This window comes from Trichosurus vulpecula, chromosome 1 (assembly GCF_011100635.1).
Source record: "Trichosurus vulpecula isolate mTriVul1 chromosome 1, mTriVul1.pri, whole genome shotgun sequence".
Lineage (NCBI taxonomy): Eukaryota > Metazoa > Chordata > Mammalia > Diprotodontia > Phalangeridae > Trichosurus > Trichosurus vulpecula.
Window position 1 is genome coordinate 11,270,575 of NC_050573.1, and position 19,615 is coordinate 11,290,189.

Consider the following 19,615-nt stretch of genomic DNA (forward strand, 5'->3'; position numbering starts at 1 on the left):
AGAGAGGCGAGGTCCGAAGGGGCGCGTCGTCCAGCCAGCGCAGTGCCGAGACACCCTCCCCCATCTACACCCCGGTCCCGCTCCCCCAACGCCCCAGTCACTTCTCTAGGATCCTGTGATAGGATTCCCACGCGCTTTTGTTTCTCTGCCTCTGGCTCCTCGTCCCCCCGACTCCTTCCATTGGCTGTGGCCCGCCGCGGTGGTCAGGGATTGGCTGCCCTGGGCTGGGAAGGGCGGCCCCCGAAGCTTTAAATGCCAAGCCCCGGGTGATCCGAGCCGCTAGTCCGGAGCTGAGTCCAAGAGAGCCGGAGCGCGCGGGTGGGCCGAGGGAGCAGCCGAGCCAGCGGCAAGAGCCTAGCCCCAGGGTAGCAGCTTCAGGGCAGCCGGGTCCAGCAGCGCACACCCCGCCGAAGCCCAGATCCTCAGGCCAGGCCTGGGGCTGCAGCCTCTCTCCTCTCTACCCCCCTCCTCATCCAGCTAGCTGCTCGCCCCTGCGCCGTGGCCATGTCGTCGGTGGCGCTGGAGATCCTGGGGCTGGGGCTGTGCATCGTGGGCTGGGTGGGCATGATCGTGGCGTGCGGGCTGCCCATGTGGCAAGTGTCCGCCTTCCTGGAGAGCAACATCGTGACGGCGCAGACCATCTGGCAGGGCCTGTGGATGAACTGCGTGGTGCAGAGCACGGGTCAGATGCAGTGCAAGGTGTACGACTCGGTGCTGGCGCTCAAGCCCGAGGTGCAGGCGGGCCGCGCGCTCACCGTGCTCGTGTCGCTGCTGGGGCTCGTGGCGCTCATGGTGACCGTGGCTGGCGCGCAGTGCACCACGTGCGTGGCGCCCGGCAAGGCCAAGGCGCGGGTGGCGGCCGCCGGCGGCGCCCTCTACGTCCTCTGCGGCCTCCTGTCGCTGGTGCCCCTCTGCTGGTTTGCCAACATCGTGATCAGCGAGTTCTACGACCCCACGGTGCCCACGTCGCAGAAGCGGGAGATGGGCTCGGCGCTCTACATCGGCTGGGCGGCCACGGCGCTGCTGCTGCTGGGAGGCGGCCTGGTCTGCTGCGGCGCCTGCTCGGCAGCTGCCCGCGAGGATCTCCCCTTCCCGGTCAAGTACTCGGCTCCGCGACGGTCCACGGTGACCGCGGACTACGACAAGAAGAACTACGTCTGAGCTGCACGGAGGCCGGGGGAGCGCGAGGGAGCGGCCTGGAGACCAGGGCGCGGGCGCACAGACCCGGACTGCAGCCTAGCGCTCAACCTGAAGGCCTGGGGCTGGGGGCTCAAGGGAGCAGGGGGGATCGGGCCCTCCATGCCCCCTCCGACTACTCAGGGCCATCCTCTCCAGAGCCCGGGAAATTGGGAACCAAAGAGCCATCTGAGAATCTGGGGGAGGGGAGGGTTTGGGCTGTGGACACCTCCCCCACTCCCCACCCCACCCCCGAAAATGCCCAGAGCCCAGAAATAAGGGTCCAAGGGCCAGCGGTGTGGGTCCCGCAGACTGCTCGGGGCGGTCGAGGTGCCCCTGCGAACCATGGAGAAAAAGCCTGAGGAGCTGACTGAGCATGATGGGGGAGGGAGCCAGCCTGGTGGGCAGCCAAGGTCGCGGCCCCCCGCCTTCTGCCCCACTTTGCGGCTCTTGCCTCTGGACCCGCTGAACGAAACTGCGCCTTAGTAACTCCGTACACTAACCCCCGCCAGGCGAAAGCAGCCGCGGGTCCCAGCCTTCCAGACTGTTTATACGAACCAGATGGTATATAGCTGATATCCTTATTTTTTATACTCCAGGTGGCACATGGTGTAGGAGGGCCCCAGGACACGGATTTCTCCCTTGTCCCCTACTACTTTACCACGATCCAATTGCGCTTTGGGATCCATGAAGGGAATTGAGAGCATTTCTTTCAGGACTCTCTAAACCCGACTTCTTGGGGCCGTAGAGGCCAAGGGCTAAAGCCCAGGTGGCAGAGGGTCTGCTCCCCCCTCGCCCCCGCCCAGGGAGGGGGAGCGCCCTTTGGGACACTCTGTGCCCTCCGTCTAGAGAGGCTCTCTTCTGGAATAGCTGACCCTTAAACTTGGCTCCCCAGCCGGCAGCTATTTGTAAGGCCCTTCAGGGTCTGCCTTGACACCTGCCCCCAGTCTAGTCGGGGGCTAGAGATTTCCGCTCAAAGCCTGCAGCCCTTCTCTCTTCCTTTCCTGCCTCCCCTTCCCCCAAGGGGGGGGGGGCGGGAACCCGCTAGCCTGACCCTTCCACCCTGCGAGGATTTGGGAACAGGTCCTCCTGCCAAGTATTTTGCATTTTCAGAGATGCCGAAGAAGTCTTTTAATTCCAAAGAATCGGTGTTAACTTTGAGAGACTAATTGCCTTTCGCCAGCCACCGGCCCGGGACCCTGGGCGGAGGGCTGGGTTGGAGGAGCTCGGTTGCCTAGTTTGGGGCTAAGACCAGCTCTTGCTTTCTGGCTGAACTATGACCAGGGCCCCCTCCCTCTCTTGCAGGGGAGGACAGCGGCCCCTTCCTCCAGAGGGAAGGTGGCCTTGAGCAGCAAGGGATACCCCTTTTCAGCCTTCTTGACTTGTCCCAAAGTGGGAGGAGGCTGCTGGTGAGGCGTTGTACCTGTGATGGAGGTAGGGGTGCTTCGTCGTGGTTGCTCCGCGATGAAGTGAAGCAGGGGTAGGAAAGACTGTTTCTTATTTCGAGCATTGTTAATGGAGTAATCTGTGTTCAGTAAAATTTTTCAGTGTGCCTCCGTCCTGTTTCCTTACCAACGCGTCAGACTGGCCTAGGTGTAGAATGGAGACAAAGGCTGGGGTAGGGTCCCTCCCTCCCTCACTCACTCAAATACACCTCCCACCTGGCTTCCTTTTAATGCTGGATCTAACCCACCTCCCCATCGGAACTGTTTCTATCTAGGTAAAATGCAGTTTGCTCTAGACAACTTCTAAGGCCCCTCCCAGCCTTGACATTCCCTGTTCTAAAGTCCCTCCCAGTTCTAGCATTCTCTGTTCCAAGGCCTCCTCCAGCTCAGTCTATGTTCTAGGTTCTAAGTTCCCATCAGTCTTTGTTCTAAAATTCCTCCCTATTCTGACACCCTGTCTTTTAAAGGTCCTTCCACCTCTGACAGTCTGGGGCTTCCCAGGATTGCCGAAAAGACAGGGACCTGTCACTTCCATTCCTAGTCACTTCTTGGGTTAAGCAGCCCAGGGAAGGGCAGCGTGGGAATGGAAGAAGGAGGTGTGCCTGGTCTGGCTGGGGGCACAGGCTCACTCAGAGTGGGACGGGGAAGGCTGAGCCATAGAAGGGCCCTGAATCCAGCAGGCAGCGGCAAGCCTGATGCTGGAGGAGGCTTTCTGGAGACCTCTACTTCCTTTCTCTAACTCTCCCCAAAGAGTGCTTCATCCCTGCCTCTTCTCACTGTCAGAGCACTGCTTTCTCCTCTCTGGGTCTCTGTCCCCAGTAAAAGGAGGGGGTTAGATGTGATGGCCAACCATGATTGATTGGGGATGCCCAGTGAGGAAGAGGCAGCCTCAGAGCAGAGCGGGGCAGCTTTTCGGACACGTGGCCAATGGAGGCCAAATACGGGCCTGTGCATATTTCTATGTTACCAAAACAAAACAAAACAAAACCAGGAGTGGGGGTGAGATGAGACTAAATGGTCAACAAGTAGCAGAACTGGAGGGACCTCAAATGCGCTTTGGCCCAAGCCTACTTGAAAAGGTTTTGCTTGGGGAGGCTTGGGATTTTTTTCATCCTTCACTATAAAATATCAGATTCGGGGCCACTACAGGAAGTAGCTTTGGGACTTTTCTAGTTGAATTAAAAAAAACCGTTGTCTTATGATTGCACGTGTATAACCTATATCAGATTGCTTGCCATCTTGGGGATGGGGGAGGGAGAAAAATTTGGAACTCAAAATCCTATAAAAAATGAATGTTGAAAACTAGCTTTGCGTGTAATTGGAAAAATAAAATTCTATTAAAATGTTGTCTTCATGAACATAAATTTGTACTATTTATTTGGAGTAATTAATGTCATCTGTAAAAAAAAATGATTCTTTCCTTCCCTTCCTCCAAAAAAAAAAATCCCTCCTCTTAAATTTTATGGTTTAATTAAGCCTCTGGTCTTGTCTGTTAGGCAGCTTGGTGCTGATGCCCTGCGGCAGGGCCCTGGGGCAGCTTTCTGTTTCTAGGGCTCAGACAATTGGCCCAGGCTCAAAGCAGCAAAGGTCAATCTCTGAACCTTTTCATGGCTTGGACACTGAGCAGCTGTCAGCCCCAAGTCCTTGTCCCCTTCAGGCTTTAGAGGGACCCTGAGCCTGCTCATGTGACCTACCCTGGATAACAAGGTACATGGAGGACAAAGAAGAGTTGTGTGGAGAACTATGGTGTCCAAGCTGGAGAAGACCTTGAAATTCACTTAGACTCACCTAATTTTACAGATGCACCCCGAGAAAATAAGTCCCACAAAAACATCCTACAGCTAGCTATCAGCAGAGCCAGCAACCTAGGGCAACAAGTCAATATCCTTTTATTAAGTGCTTGCTGTGTGCCAGGTTCTCTGCAAAGCACTGGGCATACCAATCCAAGTGGAAAGCCAGTCCCTGCTCTCAGAGAGCTTCTATTCTAGTGAGAGACGATAACACACAAAAGGAATATGGCGAGAGCAGGGTGGCTCACAGTGGGTGAAGTCCAGAGTCAGGAGTGGAGCCCAAAGAGGAACGGGGAATATGGCAGCCTGGGCACTTTGCTTCTCAGGGAAGATCTGAGTAGCCAGCTGATCAGAAGGGGCCCAAAGGCTTCTGAATGCAAGTCTGGGGAAGAGCACCCTCCTCCAATCTAGAATCACTTATGGTGGCTCCGGAATTCCTCAGTGAACTGTGCAAAGCTGGATGGGGTGTAGCCACACCTCTGCTTGGCTGCTTATACCTGCACCAGTCCCAGTGCCTGGGGCACATCCCAAGGCTCCACCATGGCCACATCAGGGCACGGGCTGCTGAGCCACAGGTTCCCCACTGCTCCCCAGAGTCTGTCTATGGCCAGTCCCAGGGAAGCCCTTCGTAGATAAGGCCTAGACTAGGAGTCATAGGCTGTAGGTGATCAAGAAATCTGCCACTCAAAAGGGGCCTTGCTTTCCTCACCTGTAAAATGAGGTAGAGCTATTCGGTTCCTAAGTCCTAGGACCCAAACACCCAAGTGCTAAACTCCCCCTCCCCCCACTCCAGCCCCTGGGAAGATATCACTCCCGTGATGTTTCCAGCTTACCTCACAACCCCATGAGGCGGTGACTGCATATTTTATCATGCCCAATTTATAGTTGGGGAAATTGAGTCTCAGAAGGGAAGTGACCAGCCCAAGATCGCACAGCCAGGAGAGACTGGAGCTGGGATTCTCAGCCAGATCCCCTGCCTAGACCTCCAGAGTGTGTTTTGTACTTCAGAGACCCCAATAACAGGATTCTGGAAGTACTTGTGGGTACCTGGCTCTCCCTGTGCACCCCCTTGGCTGTCTGGTGCCTCCTTCCCAGTGCCCTGCTATTGCAGGGGAGGGAGAGGGCCCAGGTTGGAGACTGGAGGAGGGATCCACAGGAATGTGCTTAGAAACACAGGAGCTTCAGAAAGCCAGCTCAGCACATTCCCCAGAGGCAGAGCCCATCTGGGAGTGGGAAGGAGGGACAAGGGAGAGACTATAAGACCCCCTCCCCAGGATGCTGCCCAGAACAAGACTGCTGCTGTGGAGGAAGGGGGTGTGAAGCGGGCTGTCTCCTTTCCCAGCCCCCTCCCCAACACATACACCTCCAATCCCTGGGGACCTTCCCAGGCCCCCTCCCTATCCCACAGGGTAAGAACACCATGTATCAGCCCAGTGCCCACAACAATAGGAACCAGACGGAGGGGAAATGCTGCCTTGCCCATTCTGCCCCACCCTGCCCCAAGCAGGCACCTCCTTGCTCCGGGTCCAGAGCAGAGCCCTGGGCATCTCTGGAGTATGTAGAGAGAGGGGAACAGAGAGATGAGACAGGAGAAAGGAAGAGAGGGAGGGAGGAGGAAAGGGTGGGAGGAAAGGAAGAGAGGAAAGGGGAGAGGGAGGGAAGGGGAGAAGGAGAGAGGAAGAGGGGGAGATGGAAGGGAAGGGTAAGAAGGCTGCAGAAGAAAGAGGAGAATGAGGACAAGGGTTTGGGGGGAGGAGAGAAGAGGAGGAAAGGTACAAGGAGGGGCCAGGGAGGAGAAAGGCCGAAGGAAGGAGGAGGGGCCGAAAAGTTCAGGTTTGGGAGAAAGGAGGGGAATTGAGAAGGCTTTAAGGAGTAAGGCAATAAAGGGAAAAGAAGGCAGAGGGTGAGGGGACAGACAGAAAGAGGGAAGGAGAAGGGAGAACAAGCCGAGCAGGGGACAAGCAGGAAGCATGGGACCTGAGACAGAAAAGAGCAGAGGAGACCGGGGAAGAAAGGAGCGGGGAGGGCCGAGGCCAAGGCGGCCTAAGGGTGCTCGAGCTCCCTGGGAGCCAGGTTGCTCCTCTGTCTCTCACAGGGACCCGGGGGCAGAGGCCAGCAACCACTTGCTCTGGGCCGAGAATCACCGTTGGCTCCCAGAGGTCAGAAGGGCAGCCACACCATCTGGAAGGCCCCAGAGCCAACACATTACCTCAGTGAGCCCTCTCACTATTACACAGCAGCTTCTCCTTTTAGGGACTTGGGCTGTAGGGGATGGGTGGAGGCCACCGGGCCTGGACAGGGCAGCCATCCAGCCAAGCCCAGGGCCTGATACAAAAGCTATGGTGGAAAAGCCCTGGCTTTTGAGTCCTAGCTCAGCCGCTTGAGTGGCCATGGCCAAGTCCTTTCCTCTCTCAACACCATTCTGCTCTCCAAGACCCTAGTTCTGACTCTGAGCCCTTTGAACCTAAGCCGCCCAGGGGCCCACAGAGTGAATCTCAAAGGGTCACTTGGTTCTGACAGGGCAAATATGATAGGGTCTCCTCCAGTGCAGCCACAGGCTGGGCAGCGTCAGGCCACTGGGCTACGGGGCTGGTGTGGCCACCTTCTCCAAAGCTGGCCCTGCAGCCTCCTGTGGCTGCTTCTTGTCCACTTCTGAGAAGCTAAGGCTGCCCTGCCCCCCCCCAACTTATCCCTCAGGCCTTCTTGAGACTGCGAAGGCAGAAGGAAATAATATAATAATCATTGTTAATAGCCAGCATTGTTCTAAGATTTGCAAAGCAAATATTATTTCATTTGATCCCCACAACAGCCCTGGGAGGCAGGTGCTCCTGAGATCTCCATTTTACAGAAGAGGAAACTGAGGCAGACAGAGATTGAATGACTGGCTGAGGTAAGACCCAGCCAGGAGGTGAGCTCCTGTCTTCCTGGCCCCAGGGCTGGCACTCTGTACACTGTACCACCTTGCTGAGAAGGGACAGAGAGAAGAGGGAGGGCAGAAAAGAAAGGAGAGGGAGGCAGAGGCAGGAGAAAGATGATGGGGGAGGGACAGGGCCAAGCCAGCTTCCAGATCCCCCGTACAAAGGCAGCCCCCCTGTTGGCCAAACCTGTTATCGCTGGGGCCCTCATGATATCCGGCCTCTGAGAGGCTGCAGAGAGGAAGCCAGGACATAAATGGAGGCCAGTGAGTGATGGGCCCACGGGCCAAGGCTGCCTTAAGTGGAGGTCTCTGCCCACATGGTGACATTTGTGAGAGGCTGATGCCCTTCTCATCAGTAGCTGGTCCCATGCGGTCATCCGAGCACAGAACAATGTTATCTGTCTCCCTGCATGCCCAGGAAAGGGGGGAAGAGGCGGGAGGAAGGCTCTTTTCCAACCTTGGAAAGCCAGTTAAGTAGAAGGCCATAACTCAGCCCCAAATCACCAAACTCTTGGGTTTCCCCAAGGGCATCTCTACAGGTCAACTACTCTGTACTTTTCCAAAACACATTCACTGGGGGGCTGGTCAGATAGTAAAACCCAACCCCTTTGGGGAACAAAACACCCTGGCTAGGCCATCCAACTCGACCCCAGCAAATGCCCCTATCCCACATGGTCAAGGGCTGACTATGCCCACTGCTGGCCAACTGTGGGGTCAGATAGGCTGGGTCTAAGCCCCAGCTCTACAGAGGTGTGGAGGCCCACAGAGGGGATGGGACTCCCCGAAGGCCCCCTCGGCTGGGTTCCCTTCAGTGAGCCTCACAGTCCTTGTAGTAGGTTGAGAGCGTCTCTAAGGTCCCTACCAGCTCTGGTTCCTGGGATCCCAGGTCTCAGCCAAGGTCACCCAGCTGGTAATGACCCACCACAGGCCACCATGGGAGGAGGGAGGCATGGGAGCAAGCCTTTACCCACGGATGTACCCCCACCACCTGGCTGTCAGGTGAGCTAGCAGAGAACAGGACCGAAGAAAACTAGCCAAGGCCCATGGGCTCTTCTGAGCATGTGGAAGGGTCAGCAAGAGCCCTGGCTCGGCCCCAAAGACCACGCTTCTCCTACAAGTCCATCGAAAGCCTGGCCAGCCAGCCGTCCCTGCTGGAGACCGAGGTCTATGACCTGTCAAATCCCTCTAGTGGAGGTCAGTGGGCCGGGAGACAGCTGCGCTAACAGGAGCCTAAAGGCACCAGGGGTCAGAAATGAAAAGGACTCTTGTCTCTGAGCTGAGGGGCTCCCCTCCTCGGCCCGGGCAGTTGACTTCTCTGCCTGGCTCCTGGGGAAGGGCCCGGGAACAAAGACTGAGCCCAGGGCCCAGGCCAGGCCGAGTCTCCACCAGGCAAGAACCAAGCAGCCTCTGGGGTCCATGGGAACCAGGCCTGAGTGAGGAATTAAAAGAAGGGACCAAGCCCCAAAGGGCGGTGCTTTATTGCATTTAAAGGGTGGCATCACCTTCCCCTAGAGCTAAAATCTTGTTAATAATTTACAGTCTATAAAAGCATCCCAAACGTGTAGCCAGTATTTACAATCCAGGTGAATGTAGGAAATCACTTTGGAAGGATTCCAGGAGCTGAAGGAAGAAAAAGAAAAGATGAGGTGAGCCCTGAGCTCAGCAAGGACACAGTACACCCATTTCACTGAGCAGAAAACTGAGTCTCTGAAGGGTGCGGTGACTCACCCAGGGCCCTGCCTGGCAGCCTGGAGGGAGCTCCTTTCTAGGAGGAGGCTCATATACAGTGCCTGGCACACAGCCTATGCTTAATAAATGCTTGCTGATTGACTGGAGGGTTGGAGGGGGTGGGAAGACTGTGTTTGGAGGAAGCCCTAAGTGAATGGGAGAAAGGCCGGGAGGGGCAGAGCACCGAGAAGGCTGGCTTGGAGTAAGGGAGCCCTGGGTTCCAGGCCCCGGGCAGCTCTAATGTACACAGGCGCAGTCAGGCGGCACTGGTGGAGAGGAAAGAGGGGCTCAGCAACTGAGGCCCAGAGGGCACAACCCTGAAACGGCTCCTGCCATGAGAAGGTTGCCTCATTCTTGGGCTCGGGTGCTTGGCGCACAGTTGGCACTCAGTAGGACCAGACCCCACCCAACTGCTCGATCCCCCCTCCCCAGGCCCTGGCTTTTAGCCAGCGCCTCTTACAGAAGAGAAGTCTGAGGCCTGAGTGCTCCCCAGACACGCCCAACAGTGTGGAGGGAGATGGGGGCCTCAGTGCAGGGGCGGGGCCTCCCTGGGGATTCTTAGCTTGAAGGGGAGCCTGGAAGGGACGTCCGAAGTCCTCTGGGAGAGAGGCAGAGGAGCCCTGCTTGGCCTCAGAGGGCAGGACGGAGCCTCACCAGGTGTCCCAGAGTGTGACAGTCAGAGCCAGCATCTCTGTGGTGGGTAAGGCTGGCAGAGCCCTTGACAAACAACCCCTGGGGAAGGACATGATCTTACGATCCCATTTTACAGACAAGGAAGCCGAGGCAGACAGCTCTGGGTCACCCAGCCAGGAAGGGTCTGAGGCAGGACTGGATCTCAAGTCAGGTCTCTGAGCCATCCTGTAGGCCCGGGACAGGCCACCGACACACGGAGCGGGTTCTTCCTCACTGGGGGGGCTTCCCAGGGAAGTGCGGATGACCCCTGCCCTTTGCCAGCTGGGGAACCTCGAGCAAGTCTCTTCGCTTCCCTGGGCCCATCTCCCCATTGGGACTCAGAGTCTAGAAGATCTGAGTTCGAATCCTGTCTCATACCCTTACTACCAGTGGGACCCCAAGCAACCGACTTTGCTTCCCTTAGACTCAGCTTCCTCATCTCTAATATGGGCACAAAGATCCGACCCACATGAAGTGCACTATAAGCACGCTGACCATCGTCATCACTCATCATGCTTGTTCAGCTCCAGACCCAGGCCCCTCGCTGTTCAAGGGCCGGCCGACAGACGCTCCCACCCCCCACACTCACCCTCAGGAGAGCAGAGAAATCAGGGCGTCCAGGAACTTGCCTCGATCTTCCACCTTCAGCTCAATGACTGAATAAACGGGGGAAACACAGTGTTGGGGATGAGCAAGTGTGTGAGGGAGAGGAAATGCATCATGGGAAACTCCAGCCCCCCCTCCAAAAGCTATGCCCAGAAGGCAGGGGGGGCAACTCCACCCCCCCACAATGATCCCCACATCCCCAGGGCCATGGGGGGCTCTGCCTGCCGGGTCTCCTGCCCCCCACCCTCATCATCCTTGGGAGCTGTAATGTTGGTCTGACAAAGCAGAGGAAGCCAGACCCAGGGAAGGGAGAGAACCAGCCTGTGAACAGAAGGGCCTGCAATGACAGTGAGGGGTGGGGACTGAGATTCCTCAGAGCGTTACTAGAGACAATGACCCTCTGGATGGGGCCGTATGGGCACCTGCCATCAAAGGCCGCTCTGTGAAACAGCCACAGCGTGAGCTCAGCTTCCACTCCATGAGACGCAGCCCTGAAGAGCACGGGCAAGCGCCAGATGAAGGCCTGCAGACCCTCCCTGGATGGAAGGGGAAACTGAGGCCACCTCCACCCTTGGGAAAAACGCCCAGGGTCCCACGGCCAGAGAGCAGTTGAGCCTAGGCTGGACCCTCCCCCACACACACTTGGGAGCCACAAATGGGGCAGAGGCTGCTGGGCCCCAGGATTCACCAGAAAAGGGAGGGAGGGCCCAGCCCACAGGAGGTCTGCCCCTGCACATGCGCAACACAGCAAAGGCCAGCATGCCCAAGATTGTTCCTCTCTTCTCTTTCTGCCTCCCTTTCTCCTCTTCCCTTCCCCTCCTTCTTCTCTCTCTCTCTGCTTCTTTCTCCCCCTTCTCTCTTCTCTCTCTCCCTCTCTTTCTCCCCCCCTCCCTCTCTCTCTCTCCTTCTCCTTCTCCCCTACCTTCTCTCTTCTCTCCTCTCTCTGTCTCTCCTTCTTTCTCCCCACCCCTTTCTCTCTCTCTCCTTTTCTTTCTCCCCCCACCTTCTCTCTTCTCTCCTCTCTCTCTCCTCTTTCTCTCCTCTCGTCTTTCTCTGTCTCTCTGTCTCTGTCTGTCTCTCCATTTCCTGAAAAGACAGCTGTTGTTCTCATCAATAGAAGGCGGCTGCTGCCCCTTCTGGCCACTGCTCAATCCCCATCTACTAGGCAGCCATTCTGCTCACATAACCATGGGTCAGGATGCAGCCCTTGATCCCTTGGGCATCCCTCGCAGGGGGCAGCCCCTGTATCTGCCGCAGGGCATGAGCAGGTCCAGGTAAACGTGTATAAAAGCTAATCAAAGCCTAGCGGCCGGGCTGTACCCAGGGAGCCTGGAAGGGCCTGGGAGTGTGAAGGGGGCAGCCAGGGCCCAAGCAGGAGGAGTTTCCCCCAATTACAGCCAGCTGCTGGCCCCCCACCTCCCCTCCCCACCCCGTGCTGGCTCCAGCTTGAGGCAAGGGAACGGTCTGGAGGCAGAGCTGGGGGCAGGGGACAGGAGGAATTCACAGCCATCAGCCCCAGGAGTGAAGCTGGTTCTTGGAGTGGACTTTTCTTCAAAAGAAAGACTATGCCACCCCCTCCTGGTCTAGGTACCCACAGCGCATGCTCCTCAGAGGCTCAGTGCAGGGGAGAAGACCACAGGCCTGACACTGAGAGGGCTGTGACAGCAGAGAATGGCAGAGCTAGAGGGGACTGAGAGACCTGAGAACAGGGGATGTCAGAGCTGGAGGGGCAGGGGGGCCTAGAACAGGGGATGTCAGAGCTGGAAAGGGCCTCAGAACAGGGGATGTCAGAGCTGGGGGGGGCACCTAAAACAGGGGATGTCAGAGCTGGGAGGGGCCTTAGAACAGGGGATGTCAGGGCTGGGAGAGGGCCTAGAACAGGAGATGTCAGAGCTGGGATGGGCCTCAGAACAGGGGATGTTAGAGCTGGCGGGGGCCTTAGAATAGGGGATGTCAGAGCTGGGAGGGGCATTAGAACAGGGCATGTCAGAGCTGAGAGGGGCCCAGAACAAGGGATGTCAGGGCTGGGGCGGGGGGGAGCCTAGAACAGGGGATGTCAGGACTTAGAGGGGCCTCAGAACAGGGGGTGTCAGAGCTGGGGGGGGGTCTCAGGGATGTATCTCTCTAGTCCCTCTCATTTTATAGATGAGAAAACTGAGGTGTAGGAAGATCAGTGACCTGCCCAAGGTCACTCAGGTGAGGAGCAGGTAGGCCAACCTGGGAACCCAGGACGGCCTCCTTCCCCTCCTCGGCTCTTTCCCCCAGGTAAGGGATAGAGATGAACCACTCCCATTCCTCTGGGGCTTTGTGACTGACAAAGCTCTATCCTCATGACAACATGGTGAGGGCAGGTACTTCACATATGATGGCTCCCATTTTAAGGATGAGAAAGCTGAGGCTAAGAAAAGCTAAGAGGACGCTCTTAAGGCAGAGCACTTCAGTGGGTGTCAGAAACATGTGGGAAGCAGGGAGCTGGCAGGAGACAGGGAAGGGCTCCCGACCTTTCAGCCCCTCCCAGCTCACAATCCTTGATCCTCTGGGGAAAGCTGGACAGCCGTTTTCTCCTGCCCTGCTCCCAGGGCCTGTTTCATGGCATGGAAGCTTAGGCTGCCTCCCTGAGGCTTGGGGGGAACAGGGTCGGGATGGTCCTGTGACTCGCCGAATGCCACCCCTGACAACAGTTCCCAAGGGTGGCCCCCAAACCCTGGGTCACCAATGAGGGAAAGTCTCTTACCAGACAGATCAAAATGATTGTGCAGGGTTCTGGAGCTTGTGCTCTCTGCGGCCTTCTCAAATGCCCTCCCGAAAAAGCTATGAGAGGAGGAACAGCCCCAACGGGCAGGCTTCTTTAGCCACAGGTGCCCACCATGCCCTCTCCTGCCAGGGGTCTGCCAGGGCTCCCAGGGAGCTCAGGATCCTTGGCATCCTCTGGGGTCAGTGGCAGTAGGGGACACTGCTTGTCCCTGACCCAGGACCAGAGCGCAGGAAGTGGGAACTCCCCAGCCCCATCCCCCTGACCCAAGACCAGAGGCCAGGAAGCAGGCACACCCCAGCCCCATCCCCCTGACCCAGGACCAGAGTGCAGGAAGCAGGCATGGCCCAGTCCCATCCCCCAGACCCAGGAAGTAGGCACGCCCCAGCCCCGTCCTCTGCCTCCCCCCACCGAAAAAAGACTAGCGGCAAAGGATTCTGGTCTAGAGCCCAAAGACCTCAGTTCACCCCAACTGTCTCTGCTACTGACGAGCCCAGTGACATTGGGTGAGCCCCTTCCCCTCCCCAGGACTTGGCTCGTGCATCAATAAAATGGGGCGATAGGCCCAAGATGATCTCTTAGGTTTCACCTCGCTTTAAACTGTAGGATCTGCTTGGTCTGAGTGGGCTTGTTTTTCCATAAGAAGAGCAGGTTTTATTAAGTGCTGCCTGGCCTTAGCCCCTGATCTCAGGGCTAGGCACCTAGGGATGTTCTTTGCTCTTTCCTGTCTCTTCTGAGCCAAGGCATCCTTGGGTGTTTAGTCCAAAAGGAATAAGCCCAGAGGTCCGCTCACTCAGCTCCCTCCCAGAACCAAGCTTCGAAGGCACAAATGGCCCTCCCAGGACTGCCTGCCCAGCCAGCCCAAAGAGGGAGGACCAAGGAGCCACTCACTTCTTCTTGTCGGAGCTCTCCGTCTCAGGGGGGATCCCCACCATGATCATGGTGCCATGTTCCACACTCATCGGGGCCGCCATCACCAATGGCAAGAGCTTACAGCGCTTATTCTTGGTCTGCAAGACACAGAGATCACATGGATACTGACCCCCCCTGGCTGACAACAGCAGGGTTACTGTTCCTCATGAATTCCCCCCATCCTCCTCCAGGAACCTCACAGGCTCCCCCAGGTCCATGTCCACCTTCCCCCTCAGGCCTCACCCAGAACTGTGGTCACACCTAGCACACTCCTGGGCTACTATTGGCTTTGGACTGATCTGTACAAAAGGCAGTCATCAGAGAGCTGGGAAGCAGGGAGGGACTCCCAGAATCGCTGACATAAGATCCTAGACCTAGAGCTGGGAATGACCCCCAAGGCTGCCTTACACAGACAAGAGAATAACAAAATGGTGGAGGCAGGATCTCTAAGTTGCTTTTTCCAAGCCTCCTTTCTTACTAGAGCACTGAACCCAGAGTGGGTAGGGCCTGTGTCATTTAAACTTGGTGCAGTGTAGGCACTAGAGAGGTTCCTTGGATGCATAAGCGTTATGTCATCATTGGAAGTATCCACCAATGGAAGAAGCTGCAGGTCCCAAGTCCCGGGGAGTTTTCAAGGCGTTTGAGGCATGGAAGGCAGGTGGTTCAGCAGGTGCAGAGCACGAGAGGAGGGGAAAGGAGGGCTGGAGGCAGACGGCAGTGGACAGCACAGCTCTGTGGCTGAACGACATTTCACCAACAGGACTGGAGGTCTCCACCTCTCTTCCCAGGACTACTGTGATGCCCCCTCCTCCTCCTCTACCACCTCCCCAGCCAGAGGGGAGCGCACCCTCTTGTAGACTCACCCAACACCTCACTCCTCTGGCTCTGGCAAAGCTCACTCCTATGGCTCCTACCCCACGTCTGGTCACTGACATCGGAGGAGGAATCCCTTTTTAGGGCCTGGTTAGATGCGATGAGCCTGAAGTCGCTTTCCCCACAGCCAGCGCCCACAACTCTTCTTCTCAAGGGAAGCATTCATGGCTACACAAGTGCGAGGTTTCCAAGTGGTCTGAGAGCACAGGCCTCTGGGACTTCTTAATGCTGAGCCAAACTTTCCAACATAACTCTCATGATCCTCTTCTTCAGCCCACTTCCACCCAGTGCAGGAAGGACACAGATTTGGAGGAACAGGCCTCAATCCCTGCTCTGTGGGACCTGGGCAGATCCTGGAATCTCTCAGGCCTCACTTTCCTCTAGTATAGACAGCTGGACTAACAGAGCTTTGAGGGGCCTTCAGCCCTAAATCCTCTGACCAGAAGCTCTCGAGAAAGATGTGGGCCAAGTACGGAGGCCCTTCTGTGTTCTGTATAATTCCTCTTTTGTGGATCTACAAGGTGGGATTAACTTCCTATTGGTTTGTGCCCTTACAAGGACTAGGAACAATGCAAGGGGATAGGACCAAAGTCCCCACGAAACAGCTCCCAGATCTTTCCCCCTCTATTTCACTGATGAAACCAATGCCACCAAGTCCTGTATTTGCATCTCTGGGGGGAGGCTATGGGCCATGCTCCCCTCTAACTACAAGGCATTTAACTTTTCTGTTTCATTGGTGAGAACATGAGTTTAGAGGTGGTGCCACCATGTTTCCCTGAGTGGGTCAGTCTGTAAGTGAATACATTCCTTTACTCCCATATCCTCTCACTGGTCAGTTTGGAGGATTCCATCCTTCTAGCCATGTTCCTACTCGTCGGTCAGTTAGGGGGGTTCCATCTTCTAGCCACGTTTCCCCTCATAAGTCAGTCTAGAGGATTCCATTCTTCTAGTCACATCTCCTCTTGTGGGTCAGTTTGGAGGGTTCCACTCTTCTAACCATGTTCCTACTCATTGGTCAGCTTGGAGGGTTCCATTCTTCTAGCCACGTTTCCCCTTGTAGGTCAGTCTATAAGTGACTACATTCTTCTAGCTGTTCCATCAGGTTCTTCTAGCCACGTTTCCCCTCATGGGACAGTTGGAGGGTTCCACTCTTCTAACCATGTTCCTACTCATTGGTCAGCTTGGAGGGTTCCATTCTTCTAGCCACGTTTCCCCTCATAAGTCAGTCTAGAGGATTCCATTCTTCTAGTCACATCTCCTCTTGTGGGTCAGTTTGGAGGATTCCATTCTTCTAACCGTGTTCCTACTTGTTGGTCAGTTAGGGGGGTTCCGTTGTAGCCACGTTTTCCCTCATGGGACAGTTGGAGGGTTCCACTCTTCTAACCATGTTCCTACTCATTGGTCAGCTTGGAGGGTTCCATTCTTCTAGCCACGTTTCCCCTTGTAGGTCAGTCTATAAGTGACTACATTCTTCTAGCTGTTTCCCTTCATTGGTCAGTGCAAAAAGACTACATTAAGTGCATCAAGAGTCATGTTAAGGAAGGCACGCAGTCTACAAGATGTGATCCTTCCAACCTCTGCCTGCTTTTCACCACACAGACACTGTCCCTGCAGAAGGATGACATAAAGAGCCAGCAGACATAGTGTACCTCTGACGGCATCAGAGGTCGGCAAAGTTCATTTGGTGGCCAAGTTTTTGATTAATCTGTGAATCTCGCAGCATCTCAGAGATCACTGAAGAGACTGCTTCCCAGATGGTCCAAGAGGGGGTTGCCAGCCCAGTGCCAAGGCCTGCCCAACTGGGTAGGGCCTGGGTGGAGGGTGGGCTCTGGAGTATGCTGGGAAGCTTCCAAGGCGAACTTTTGAGGAAGTTAAACCCAGACTCCGTCCTTGGGGCTAATAAGGGGCAATGATGTGGTTAGGCTGTAACTAGAAATAACATGGTGCACATCCTGGCATAAGCTGCCTGTCAGGCAGGTGGCTGGCATCTCTTCTACCCTCTCATATGGGACTGGATTGTCCCTCTCCTCCCAAGGCATCCTCTTGGCCACATCTCTGAGCCACTTAACCACCACTTACCAATTCTTGGTAGATCTTTCCATTTAATATTTTTTTCTAGTTCACATTTTAGGGGGAAAAACCCCTTTGACTTGTGTCAGGAGGGCACCTTTACATTTTCTTTTCTGTCTCTCTTCTAAAAAATGCCCTCTAAGTTCTAACAAAAATCCACAAATGCCTCGAGCCCAGGTGTCCATCCCTAAGGCCTCTGCTTGGCTTCCTGCGCACGAGCTTGTCTTTGATGGGAGCTTAATTTAGCCCTGGTTAGCGGCTTGTTTGTTGAAATTCTTCTGGAGGGCCTGCTTTTCTCAGCAGGAGGCATGTACAGCATCACTGGCTGTCTCGGGCTTCCTGGCACGTTACTGGAACGTGGAGACGAGCTTGAGCTGGGGGCCATTGTTCCTCGTGGAATCTCATTTCCTTGCCTCCTACTCACATTTTTCTTCTCGGTGGAGGTTTTTCTGGCCTCCGGTGTGTTTCAATTGATCTGCTGAGGTCTGGGGACATTTTGTGACTTCTCTGTCATTCCTTAATCATCTGTATCATCTTCCTGAGAACGTGACTTCAGCATTTAGAAATGGAATAGAAACAGCGAGTGCATAAACGGTGCATTCTGAGCGGGCCCGCCAACGGGTGCCACGAGACCATGGCAGACGCAGGCCTCACCGCTGCTCTCACCTACAAACACCTTCAGAGTGGCCCTTGGACGTGGTTGGCTGGCTACAAAAACCTAGTGCTCGGACACCTGCTAGTTGTGTGACCCTGGGCAAGTCACTTGGCCTGCCTGCCTCAGTTCCCTTATCTGTAAAATATGGTGAATAATAGGGTTGTTGTGGGGAAGAAATAACATTTGTAAAGGCTCAGCACAGTGTCCGGCATGTACTAAGCGCTACAGAAGCATTAGCTACTATAATGGCTACCAGTGTGCTCACCATTCTCCTCCCCCACAGTCGCCAAGGCTCTCCACCTTGGCCAGGGTCATCCTGTACTCCGCTCTTCCTCATGACACAGGTCCAGTCTCCTGCCACGTCTCACCGTATCTCTGTACGATCTCCCCTGAGCGCCCCTCTCTCTCCACTCACACAGCCTCCCCTCTGACTCAGGCCTCATCACTTTACAACTGACTGATCGGCCCCCTGGCCTCCAGCTTCTCCTGCCTCTGCTGCCTGAGTGACGTTCGTAAAGTTCAGGTTGACCGCGTCCCTGCTTCCTCTTACCATCAGGATCAGACACAAAGGTCACTGATGGATGTTTAAAGCTGCTCCGGAGACTCTCCTCCCATCCACATACTCTGTGACCCAGTGACACTGGCCACCTTGGAGTTCCTCACACACAAGAGGCCATCTCCCACCTCCAGGCGTTTTCTCAGGCTGTCTGCCAGGCGTGGAATGCTCTTCCCCCCTCACCTCTGCTCCTGGTTTCCTTCGAGCCTCAGCTCCCATCCCACCTTCTGCACGAGGTCCTTCCTGGTCCCCCCACTTCACATTTGTCACATGGGCACCTCATTATTTGTGTCTCCCTGTTAGATGGGTAGTGGCTGGTCTGGCCTTTCTTTGGGCCCCAGAGCCTGCTGCCCCTGGCTCACCTGGCCACAGCACTTACTGAACAAATAAAGGACTGTAGCAGATATCTGCTGAGCAAGCCTAGTGACGCCGGCTTGGAGAAGAGCTTGACATCCGGCGTGCCCTGGGGAGGGAGGAGAGAGGAGCCATGAGTGGAAACATGAGAGAGAGTGAGTGAGCATCCTGGCCAGGAGAGGGGGGAGGCTGAGGTACCTCCATGAGGGAGCAGTAGAGGAAAGGTCCCTGGGAGATGATGAGGTTGGTGCAGATGCAACTGGCCACGGTCTGGTGGATGGCTCGCAGCTGCTTCTTGGCCAGCTCCAGGCCTTGGTAGAGCTGCTCCAGGTTACCCCTGCAAGGCAGAGCAAACAGACAGATGTGGGCTCATCCTGTCCCTCCATGAAGGGTTCCAACCCTCTTACAAAGACTGCTCTGGCCACACAGTCATCCCCCAGCAGCCAGGCTGCCACCAACCATGCAAGGCCAAGCCTCTACGGGCCAGGCCAGTGCTCAGATCACCTAGAGTCTGGTCAGTTGGGGCCTCCACCTGAAGCCCCTCCCGAGGGTGGGCCCTGTCAGAGTTTGTGCTGGGATGCAAGCTCAGCCTGGCCTCTGGCTCAGGGAGTGGGGGTGGGGGCTGCTCTGTCCTCTCGACGTGGGGGGAGTCCAGCAGACCTGGGCACTCTGACTCCGGCTAGCCCCAGGGACCCTGACTCCTCCAGGCCTCCATTACCCCAACTGTTGTGAGGACCAAATAACAAAATGTCAGTCAAGGCTTCTGTAGACCCCAAGGCGCTAAGTCATTGTGAGTGAGGGGCGGAAAGAGCAGGATTCTTTAGGGCTGGGCCCCAGCCCCTCCAGGCCTCCGCAGATTATCTGCATCCCTGGGCCATTCTCTGTGCACTTAGCGAGGCTGGAGACCAGTCATGGCCTGACCCTGGGCAAGTCCCTTAGGCACTACCTGCCTCAGTTTCCTTACCGGTACAATGGGGAGAAGAGCAGCTGTTGCGAGGATCCTATGAGCTAGTGCTTGTAAAGCGATCAGCAAACCTGACAAGTGTCACAGACAAGCTCACTGTTGTTACTGTGATTGTTGGGCTGGTCCCAAGAGGCCACGTGGTCCG

At 56.0% G+C, this 19,615-nt stretch overlaps 2 protein-coding genes across 2 annotated transcripts in view; one reads left to right on the plus strand and one right to left on the minus strand.

The window, feature by feature from the left end:
* The first annotated feature begins 284 nt into the window (after window positions 1-284).
* On the plus strand, window positions 285-3,976 carry CLDN5 (claudin 5). The gene has a single exon (XM_036744079.1). The coding sequence runs from the start codon at window positions 505-507 to the stop codon at window positions 1,159-1,161; it is 657 nt and encodes a 218-aa protein (XP_036599974.1). The 5' UTR covers window positions 285-504; the 3' UTR covers window positions 1,162-3,976.
* A 4,790-nt stretch (window positions 3,977-8,766) lies between these two features.
* Window positions 8,767-19,615, minus strand: part of CDC45 (cell division cycle 45) — a 40,282-nt gene continuing 29,433 nt past the window's right edge. The window contains exons 14-19 of the mRNA XM_036737319.1: window positions 18,705-18,843; window positions 18,532-18,615; window positions 13,978-14,096; window positions 13,069-13,145; window positions 10,318-10,384; window positions 8,767-8,948 (exon numbers count right to left, since the gene is read on the minus strand). Of these exons, the coding sequence (XP_036593214.1) occupies window positions 10,320-10,384; window positions 13,069-13,145; window positions 13,978-14,096; window positions 18,532-18,615; window positions 18,705-18,843 (484 nt within the window). The 3' untranslated portion in view covers window positions 8,767-8,948; window positions 10,318-10,319. The remainder of the gene's footprint in view (window positions 8,949-10,317; window positions 10,385-13,068; window positions 13,146-13,977; window positions 14,097-18,531; window positions 18,616-18,704; window positions 18,844-19,615) is intronic.

Coding starts and splice junctions, on each gene's coding strand:
- CLDN5 (XM_036744079.1), top strand. CDS start 505: ATGTCGTCGGTGGCGCTGGAGATCCTGGGGCTGGGGCTGTGCATCGTG.